This window comes from Blennius ocellaris (assembly GCF_963422515.1).
Source record: "Blennius ocellaris genome assembly, chromosome: 2".
NCBI classification, from domain to species: domain Eukaryota; kingdom Metazoa; phylum Chordata; class Actinopteri; order Blenniiformes; family Blenniidae; genus Blennius; species Blennius ocellaris.
The window spans coordinates 10,243,034-10,254,245 of NC_137651.1; the positions used below are offsets into that span (position 1 = coordinate 10,243,034).

At 41.0% G+C, this 11,212-nt stretch overlaps 1 protein-coding gene across 5 annotated transcripts in view; it reads left to right on the forward strand.

The window, feature by feature from the left end:
- Positions 1–11,212, forward strand: part of dock10 (dedicator of cytokinesis 10) — a gene marked incomplete at its 5' end in the record, with an annotated part of 71,489 nt that overhangs the window by 16,957 nt on the left and 43,320 nt on the right. For 4 of the 5 annotated variants that reach the window (XM_080510208.1, XM_080510211.1, XM_080510209.1 and 1 more), the window contains one exon: positions 4,567–4,725. The exons of the other annotated variant lie outside the window; for it this stretch is intronic. In XM_080510208.1, coding sequence (XP_080366334.1) covers positions 4,567–4,725 — 159 coding nt within the window. Of the gene's footprint in view, positions 1–4,566; positions 4,726–11,212 lie in introns of those variants that run through there. 5 annotated transcript variants of the gene reach the window in all.

Here is an 11,212-nt window from a genome sequence, read left to right on the forward strand (position 1 = left end):
AGCCTTCGTCTGCTGAGAGCCCGCCCCCCCTTGATTGACAGCATCCTTCCTGTTGTGGTCACCATGGGAACAGCCGAGTGTTTTCCCAACTAAACCCTGTGAAACTCTGCACCACATCAAAAGCCACTGCTATGAGTCAGCCTCCATGCCTACAGGGAGCCCAACTATAGCAGAGCTAACTGCTTACAAGGCAGTGTGCAGCACACTTAATGGACTGTGGTTTCCGACTTGGTCTCATTGGAGGAGGCATTTGAAGTTGGTAAAATGGCCTATGTTCGCCTTTTGCCTGAATTGTTAACCGGCATGCATTTGTAGCATGCAAATATGCATTTAATCACCAATGAAAATAGTGTACAAACCATGTAAATTGTCACATTTAGCACGGTTTAGTGTTTAGCACGGTTTAGTGTTTCAGGCAGTAGTTCTGCCTGGAACAGAGGATTATAAAGAGTGAGGCTCCACAGCTGGAAAACATTAACTCTGCAAATGATGGCAGCACAGTGCCCTATACACCCTGATGATGTCATTTTTTACCGAGGTTCAGACTTACACACAGCTTAACCTCTGGTTACACACAAGCAAGCATATTTTGAAACACATGTTCCCAGACATATTCTCGCTTCCATTTAAAACAAAAGGATAGACATATGAATAAAGTGTTAAACTTGAGTGTTTTGCACTGCCCAAGCAGGTCAGCCATAAAGACATAGTGTGAAGATAATGCTTAGTAATTTAAGAGAGAATCTGGTAGAGTGTGTGTACCCAGAAGAAGAGAATTTTGTGAAGCTGACCAACCTTTCAATACATTTCCCTTGCCTCATCACATCCTGCTCATCTCCACTATTACTGTTCAATCAAGCCTTAATATTGCTCAAAATGACAACCTAAAGTTAAACTTAGTATTTTTATGTTGCCTTAAAGTCAGTCGAGTACAATAAATACAAATTCAAGTAATGCCTGTGTATGTAAACAGTATGAAGTCAGGTGGAGTGAATGCAATAATAATACAATATCAAGATAGCTGTGTAACATGAGGACTTCACTGGGGACTTGAGGGCATGTGTGTGTGGGCATATTTGCATGACAGGACCATTGTGGAGGCCTGGCACGAAAACAAAGCCCATCTCTGTGGATTCTGTGTGTAAGAGCTGCTGCTATAAGGCATGTTGCACTGAAGAGCCTTCAGTGAGAGGCAGTGGATTTGGAAGCAGGCGGGCTGGTGACTGTGGGTGCCGTTAATGTTTCTCTTTCTCTCCACGTGGAATGCCACATCGGACACATGCACTGTCATCTCGCTCTCCTGTTAGTGTTTGCACACTGTGTGGGAGAGGAACTACAGTTCCACATGTGCACACTTTTTGTGTGTCTTTGTTGCTTGTTTGTGTGAGTTGTGCTGTTTATATTTAGCTATGTAAGGCATTACAATAATGAACACTTATGTGGGTGGTGGGTGTGGATTTCTGCCACACTGACACAGACACTAATGACCTTAATCATGACCCAGCAACATCACCATGGTAACCTCCTTCTCTGCAGGGATCGAAGAGTGTGCAAATGGCCTTTGGACACGATCCACATACTGTAGTGCTAAAATATTATGTTCAGTTGGGATACATGTAACCTGATCTCAATTAATGCTTTATACATAAAACAATCTTGATTTGTTGCTAATGCTTACCCATAAATATAGTGCTCTGATTTAGGTCTTGTCTATTCAAAGATAAAAAGATATACATACACTGCGTCCAACCTTGGTAACAGACCAGAACCATCCTAATCTTGGCTGCATTGATTCAACAAGGAGCTGAAAATATTCCTTAAAGATTTTGGTTCCAGCATCAACCATCACAAGGTTGCTCTTTTGGACTGAACTCTTTTAACTATGGAGGTATTTTAAGTCCAATAAATGTATCATTATGTTTTGAAAAGAATGTTTGATGGTTGGAGCTTTTTTCCTGTCGGTAGCGACTGTCAGAGGATGGTAGACCGTCATCAGAAAGGCATGGACACGGTCAGGGACAATAATCAGGTCGGCTGTGAAGTCCAAACAATGCTACATTCACATTCAGGGGCCCCAAAATGTGCCAAGAAAAATATGTCCTCACACACACGGCAGCAACCTGAACCACTGATACAAGGCAGGATGAATCCATGCTTCCATGTTGTTTCTGCAAACCTCTGAAGGTGAGAGATCTGGTCTCATCCAACATGTGATCGATCTTTTGATATCCAGTTTTGGTGAACCTTTGTGAACTGTGGCCTCAGTTCCCTGTTCTGAGCTGACAGAAGCGATACCTTGTGTGGTTTTCTGCTGCTGGAGACCATCTACGATGCAGGATATAAGTGTAGAAATAAAGAAAATGGCTTCAGTTTTACCACACTGACATACAGTATGATAATTAATCTATTTCAGCGTGTAAAGTTAGTTTCACTTCCTCATTATCAGTCTCGTTGGTTGTGTTGGCAGTCATTGCCTGCATGAGGCTGAGAGGAATATGTCTTTAAGCTGTGCTTGATGATTGATAGATTTCTTAGTCTGTCACTATAGGTCTGCTATTTCTGTCTAAAACAAATGTCAAGATGGCAGACAACAGTGAAAACAGAACCATTGCTGCATCTTTAATTTTTATTAGCATTTCGCTGACAGGATGGTGTGTTTTACTTGGTGGGATGGTGGCGATACACCTCATCTTGTATTTGTATTCCTTATCTGTAAGTTATTTTTTGTAATGTATTTAAATCTGTCATAATCACAAAGATTGAAGCTTTTTCATGAGCAGGCTGGACAGTAAAACTTAAAATAAATGTCATTTAAAATCTTGGCAAAAATCATGCATTGTTAGAGTAACATTCTAACCCATCCAAGTAACACTTAAACTCATATGCAGACATACTTTGCCTCATGTTGAGTACCATTTTTTGTGCAAAATGCTTCATTTTTAAGATACAACACAAATACTCAACACAATAAACAGCTGCTTGGATCCAAGTACACGAGAAAACCTGTGAAGAGTCGGGTACATTTTTATATGGATCCCCACAACCATTGGATTTCGGATGTTGTATGTAGAATGTTCATTATTTTAATCATGATTACTTCTCAAAACTGACAGAAAATGGAGCCCGCCTCTCTGCAACATCTGGATTTGTCATAAATTGCCCTCCGAGTAGGAATATCGTGTCTCTAAAACCTATATTTTGGTTTTCCGTCGGTTCAACAAGTACAACTGGCAAGGAAAAGAAAGACGCTTTATTCTAAGAGGATTTTCAAATAGCTGCAAAACACATGAAAACCATTTTGTTCTTAGAGGGCAATTTCATTCCAATTCAGCCACACACAGTGAAAATGAAACATGAAAAATAAAATATAACCATATGTGTCAGTGACATGAGAAAAATTAGCTTCATCCCAGGCTTCAGAAGTGATGTCATGGAATTTTATTCAAGGAATTTTTCACTCGATATCCTGCTGCTTTTTTCAAGTTCAGCACCGAGAAAAGGGGAATTTCACATGTTGCCTCAGCAGTTGTTAAAAATTCTGCATGTGTGCTTCATCTGTAAAGACACCCACTCGCCACTTTCCATCCACCTCTGCGCAGTAACCCTTCTCTCACTACTCCCAGACACTCTCCCTTACAGCGTCACACACTCTGCCAACCTCCATGAATTTAGTGCAACACACACACACACACACAAACACACACTACAATCACTGCATTCAGCAACAGTTTATTTTACCCAATCAGCCAGAATGCATGACAGCGCTTTAGGCTGTTTTTAATTTACAAACCACAATATCACAAACACAACCAGCAGAACTCTGATTTTGCCTGCTTTAATTGAGAGAGAGAGACAGAGACAGGGAGAGAGAGGGAATGGACATCAGAAATGATGTATATGTCTGCCCTACGCTGCGCGCGCGTGTGTGTGTGTGTGTGTGTGTGTGTGTGTGTGTGTGTGTGTGTGTGTGTGTGTGTGTGTGTGTGTGTGTGTGTGTGTGTGTGTGTGTGTGTGTGTGTGTGTGTGTGTGTGTGTGTGTGTGTGTGTGTGTGTGTGTGTGTGTGTGTGTGTGTGTGTGTGTATAGCAGCTGGTTCTGGTCAGCTGATTGCTATTGGAGGCTACGATTTGCTGAATGAGCTGGGCTGAACCATGCACAGCTGCAGTCTGTGTGTCTGTGTGCGTGTACTGGAGGAAGAGAGACAGACAGAGAGAGAGAGAGAGAGAGAGAGAGAGATGTAAGGCTGCCAGTGTGTGAGCTCAGCAGCAGCAGCAACATTCGGGGCTGCAGACTGGAGCCGAGCAGTTGTGCAAAGCGTGTGAAACTGGACTGGTGAAAGTGAAACTGGAGGTAAATCCAGGACACCGGGAGCAGGATGGAGCCTTAGTTCTCACATTCAGCTTCAACAGAGCACTGCACCGCTGGCTGGACCAGAGGGGCTAAACTCAACTGTGTCCTCAGGCCAGAGACCGCTGAGCTCAGACAGAGCAGGGACCTCAGCTCAGGTGACACTTCACACTGCTGGACGGGATCTAGCTGGACTGGGAGTCGCTGACAGCAGTGGATTATGGGTTGTTCGGCCAGTGTGGTCCTGCTGCTGCGCTCGGTGGGCGGGGCCGACTGTGGACACATGTGTTCGCGACAGGACCAGATGTCGCTGGATGCTGCAACACCCACCCTAGAGGGTTACACTTCCACCGCCTCACCTCTGACCATCATTGTAATGGTAACCAGCACAAGTCCCTGTTACCTTGTGAATGCATGTATGGCCAGGTAGCAGGAGTATGTCGGCGTGTTTCACCAAGTGTTTATCCAACAAGAGTCCAAGTCTGGGAGTTCTGGAGTCGAGTTGCTTGTGGGAGACAAGATGTACAGTATATTTATGTGGGGTCACATGTTGTAGTCTTTAGTACACTCACCTAACAAGTCAGTGTTCTCACCGTTCGTGTGTGACAGCTTTTCCAACTGCTATACTCCTGATATACTGATATACTGGGTTGATTGATGACTCCAAATTACCTGTAGATGTGAATAACAGTGTGTGCAACTGTTTCTCTCTTCGCATTAGCCATGTGATCTACTGTTGACATGTCCAGAGTGTGTCCTGCCTTCACCCCTGGTCCGCTGTGATCTGCTGCAACTTTGAATCTTTTAATGCAAGTTACATGTTTGAAACCAGTTTGAAGCAATAACTTTAACTGAGCGTGAATCCGTCTTTCTTCATTTTCTCAACATTTTCAATTCTCCTTATGCAGCAGTTCTACGTTTTAATTCCATGTTCCTGAAGTTGATGTATGATCCGTGATCGATGCCAGGTTGTTTCCCCTCGCTGCTGAGAAGCAGAAGGACGGAAATGAAAGGAGGAGAGTCGAGGGGGATGGTGGGGTCAGACATGAGGAATCTACTTTCTGTGGGAAAAATCTGCTTTGTCTGCATATGGCTGACAGGGAACACGATAAAAATAGCCACTTAAACAGAACCATTACGAAGCTGGTGGATTAAAGCGGTTTGACTGAGTGAATGAATGAATGCATAATAGACTGATTAATCGAGTAAAGGAACTGATAAATAAGTTACATATAAGTATGTTTCTTCATACTGACTTTAATGTTCAGCATTAGTGCTACATGTTGGACATGTGTTGTGTGTGTCTGTCATCAAGCCTCGACCACAATTATCTTCCCAGAAAAGTCCTAGTTTCTGTAAGCCCGGTGGAAAAATGTTAGACTTTTGGCAGTGATGTCGTCTGTACAGTCGCCTCTTAGGCTTTCTTTCCTTCTTCCCTTCTATCTCTCTCTGTCGCCACAAACCCTGCATAATTTGGAGCCTGTTTTCACAATAGTTGTCCACAAAATCCTGGATACCTGCAGACTCTGTTACAATAAATAAACCTACGTCGGCACATTTATTGAGGCCAGGCCGTGCTGGAGTATTGCACAAATTCTGTCTTTTTTTTAGGGGCGATTTTTTTTTTTTTCATGCGGGGCTCTCATGTCACTGTAAAAGAGCCTAAATCTCACTGAAACATTTACAGTTTAAAGACCGTCATAAAATGCAAGGATGATGGGAATTTGTTTTTTTTAACATTATATGCGAGTTTTTCACTTTTTTAAAAAGCAACAGCAAGTGTCTGCAACTCTGGTTTCTGCAAGTTTGGTGCTTATAGATTGTGAACTCATCTGTGATCCATTAGTGGTGATTGAAATAAAAAAAGCCGGAACCAGATTCCTCATTACTACTACTTGTAAAGGTTTTCTAGCATGTAATTGCATGAGATATTTAAAGTAAGTGAGGTAATTGGATATTAGGAGAACCAATGAGAACAAATTATTACAAGTCACCTGCATAATGAAGACACACAAAGGTCTAATGAAGCTTTAGTGAACTCCATTAAGTCCTGTTGTGAAGATGTGAATGAAACCAATTGGAAACTGACCCGATGTCAGCATTATACGGTGGTTCCAGTATGAAGAGTATGTATTTTTCCCAAATTTGTCCTTACACAAAAAACTCACTCAAATGTTTTACTGTAACTATTTTGAACTTTCATTTCAGATGCTGTGCATGTTATGAGCCTTTACAAAAAAATATGCGATTGAAAGTATAGAGCGAAAGATTTAAGTAATGCCACTTTCTTTTGCACTTTTTGAGTTTGCAGGTTCTCCTTGTTTATGTGTGGGTTTTCCAAAGGTAAGACACGTTTTTGACTTTGAGTGTCAAGTAAGGATGTGGCAGCTTGTTAATGTTGTTAATGCAGATGATTTTAGATTATTGTGGACAATTTACAACAGGTTAAATAGTATCTACCGTACCTTTTAAAAAGTAATGTACGTAAATCCCCTCTCCTCCCCATCTTTGACTTTCTCTGTCACTCCTAAAGTCACATGTTAGTCATCCCCCTGCTCTCTCCTTGCTATTTGCCAGCCACTTTTAATATTTATCTTTTTAATCATATTGATTGGCAACCGAAGCATTGCCAACACAAATGCATTTATAAAACATTACTTCACATTGAAACCACTGTTGTCTCCAGGCGATTCTTCAGTCGTTTGTGGTAATTTGGTTCATTATGCCTTCAGATTGTTTATAAGTATGGTGGTGTTGGTGACGTGTTAAACAGTTAGTGATCTATTCATGACAAACTTTGGTTTTACTGGACCACCAACTCAACATGTCCAATTGGCCCTGAAGAGGTAGCAAACTCTGTTTCTCATCAGTGGAATGATGTCTCCTCCAACTATCAGCCCCCATTAACTGCAATGCATCTCTTACCCAATCCTGTGTTTCTCCACTGATGTGAAGCAGATGGCTTATGTCTGGATTCTGCTCCTCTCTGCTGTCTCAGCAGCCGTCTCCGTCCGCCCGCTCTTTGCTTGTCTGTCTTCCTATCTTACCCTTAATCAGTCCCTTTTACGTCTTCGCTTTCCCTCTTTCTCTGCATTTGTCACACTTTTCATCACATTTTCCCTTTAAACAGGATGATAAGCCTTTAAAGATGTACTTGAGGGTGACGCAGACCAGCTTGCGGTCAGTAAAAAGCCGTGAAACTTTTGATCTCTGTCTTTGCCTTCGGTCGGTTTCATGGAGCTCTTAAAACTAATTTATTGTCTTTCTAAAGAAATTTAGAGAATGACTTTTCAAAATAGATGGATGAGAGTCTCAGAGAGCTTGAACCTGATTCTCATGGCAAGTGGTATGTTTTTTTTTTAGCAATTGTTTCATTTTGTAATATATTATTGTCCGTATCTGTCAGGCTCCAAAGGCCCTGTGGTGCTCTTTAGATGCTTTTCATTTGAAAATGTTGGTGCATTTTTCTGCATAGAAAGCAACTGTTGTAACACTTAACCTTATTGCGTTTCACCAAGGTTTATGTTGTAATGTCAATTTGTCAACATCAAGTTTTTAATCACTATTTCTTCTCAAAAATTAAAAGGAAAACCTCTGTTTTGAAAAATAACTCCTGCTGCTAACCCACACTCAAAGAAACTAACTAAAATGAAAACACACAAACAGCCTCTTCTCCACTTGTACCCCCCCCCCCCCCCCCCCCCCATCTATTTGTGCCCTCGACACAACCCACGACATGGAAACAGAAGGAGAGCACGGTGAACTGAAAGAGAAATGTTAAAAGGGATGTTAAACAGGGCGAGAACAAGGGGAGAGATGGAGGTAGAATCAAAGGAAAAAAGAAAGGAGTATGCTGCTCAGGATGTTTGATGAGATGAGGAAGCTACAGCGGGGGAGAGCAGGGCGGGATGGAGGGATGGAGCCGGCTGAGGCAGCTGGTGTAGAAGAGAAGAAGGAGGGAGTGAAAGAAGAGGAGGTGGGTGCAACTGCTGGCACTTGCTGCTGCAGACACTTAAGCTGGGCCTAAAGGGATGCGTTGCTGAAAGTGTAATTGTGATTCACTCTTTCACATCATTAAACGTTACAGGAAGACATGGAGCAGACGAATGGGTCATTTGACAGTTTAAAGTCCAGGTGGATTTGCTCTGACTGTTTTTTGTTGTTGTTTCACTATATTTTCCGAAACACACACATCAGTTGCAGACGATTCGATTTCTGCACTTGAGTTTTTAAATGCCACACATTTGTAGTTGGTGTAAAATGTCCACTACAAGTAAAACGAAAAAGACCGGAACTTCATATTGATTGACTAAAAAATTGCCTTTTACCTGCTGTAAGCACGAATGTATATGAATTTTGAAAGCTTTTCTTTACGAAAGAGACTGCTTGCTTACTGAAAACTCTTTACTTATATGTTAGTGAAGGTGGGTGTGTCTGTCAATGTTTGGTTTCAGTGTAATGTTTAGGCAAGTCAGAGATTAAGGGGGCCCTCTGCCTTTCTTAGGGGCAATATGAAGTGGCGCCAGTAAAAACTGGTTGGGAACAACAGACCTAATAACCATGCCCATCTGGTATTCTTTTCTCAAGGCCTCTCATCTTCTTGCATGAAGTCAAAATGAAACAATTAAGTTAGTTTATGTTTTATTAGATTAGCTTCTGATGTAGTTACCCTGTTTAAAAAAGCACATAAAATAAAGCAGGTAGATTTTCAAAAGAACCACACAAGTATTAACACGTGAGACACAATGGCTTTAAAACAACTGTGTCATCAACCATTTATAAAAGTTAAGACAAATATTTATGCGTCATTCAAAGGAAGAAATTGTGGTTCATTCTCTAATTGCTTGAAGTTGTTCATAAGGACAATACTTTTAAAAGCATATAAGCACTCTAAGGGCAAATGAATTATTAAGTTTAAGTTTGTGATCTCTTATGGAATAAGTTTAACAAAAGGTACAGGCTTGATGTATCATCAAAAGTTGTTTCCTCTTGTGCAGATCTCTGTTCTGCTCTGAGGCCGAATGTGGGGAAGTGTGTTTGCATGCATGCACTCGTAGATAAACAAATATAGAATTTGTCTCTTTATTGTATCATCTGTATTACATGCCTGTAGATTGAAAATACACCAGTCTGGATCGCCGAACTCTTTTTCAACCTGGTGTTTAATAAAGTATTTATGTTTTATGTGTATATTCACCTATAACTAGAAGCCAGCAGGTATCGGTTGACATTCAAATCTGTATATTGTACAGATAACGACTAAGACTTGGTTGGTTTTCTGCATGCTGTTAGCTCAAGTTAACAGGCTGAACGACTGTAACTAGCATTTGAATGTGTAAGAAGTGGAGAACGTGGTGGAGAGATGTCTTGTTTGCAGGGGATTTTGCCATCATATGTGCATTTGTGGCTTTGTGTGTGCGTGTGTGTGCGCGTGCGTGCGTGTGTGTGCGTGCGTGTGTGTGTGTGCGTATGGGACATCAAACGTCAACTTCCTCTTCATCCACGTGTGCAGACACAAGCTCATAAATGTATTGAGTGCTACTTCTGCTTTTGACAGCACACGTGCCTCCAACGTGTGTCTGGTCGAGTTCACATTTAATGTCGTATCTTGGGCGATTGTGACACTACGTCTTTATGGCAATGAGCTTCAGGAGTAAAATCACCTTCAGGAAGAAAGTGAAGTGCAAACGGGGGCGATCGGATTTCAACCGGCTGAGTATTGTATGTATTTGTATACTTTTGTCTTTCTACCTATTCGGGTCATGTCTAGTCTATCTACAATCGATGGCTCGTGTTTACTGTCAGCCATAGTCTTTAATGGTAGTCATACTCATCTATTATTTATGGATTAAAGTTGAATCTAAGCTCTCAAAAAGAGTGTCTGATAATTGATGTGTCCGGTGTTCTCTTCTTTTAAAGACTTGTTTTTACCAGCTTATTGATAAAGGCTCTGATGTGAAGAGCTAAGTACAGAGAGTATGATAATAATAAGAGTAACACTACTCAACTAAGCAGATGCAACATCCGTCATTGACAGATGTCATTTTGGAAGCGTAGTCAAATTTTCCCTTGAGACATTTGCTTTGGTGTCACATGCGTCGCAGCAGAGTCACCAGTCACACATTAAAACGTCTTCGTGTTTCATTTCAGTTAGCTTGTGTAATTGGTCTGACCTCTTCAAATTCCATAATAGTGCATTTTAAGACAATTTTGTTTAACTTTATAGATAATTCGTAAGTAAAAGATTATTTCTCATATCACGTATTCGTCATATACTTTATTTCACCTTGTCTCACTTTGTTTCATTTATTGCAAATGTGGTGAAGCATGGTAACTCTACTGACCACTGTACCTGACCTGTCCCACATTAGAACCACTAAACCCTGAATGAACATGATGTTGAGTGCTTGTTTCATGTCATCAGTATAGAATATTAAACATTGAGTCAATTACAGTAGGTGCTGAAAATATTAGGTTTATGTAAGTTTTATTTGGTAGTGCTGTATTTGTAATTGAAACAAGGAGTCATATTACATTGATTTACACATTTATGATAGTATAAAATGTCCCATTTGCCACAAATGGAGTAGTAGCAGACAGAAAAATAATCATGTAGGAATGACATGCACATCCATGCTAAATAGTGTCAATATATTAAGAGTGCTTAAGCATATTTTGCATGTTATATGGCTACAAAGTAGGTTATCTAACTAGCTTTCAAACCACTTTATTTGCCAGTGTTCATGAGCTTGATGGAGATTTTGTAGTGCCTGTACCTGAGGACCCTGAATCTCCTGTGGGCATATAAATGTTGGTAGTCATTGTGAAAGATGTGAGTGAGGGTCTACTTAATCAAAAACAAGGTT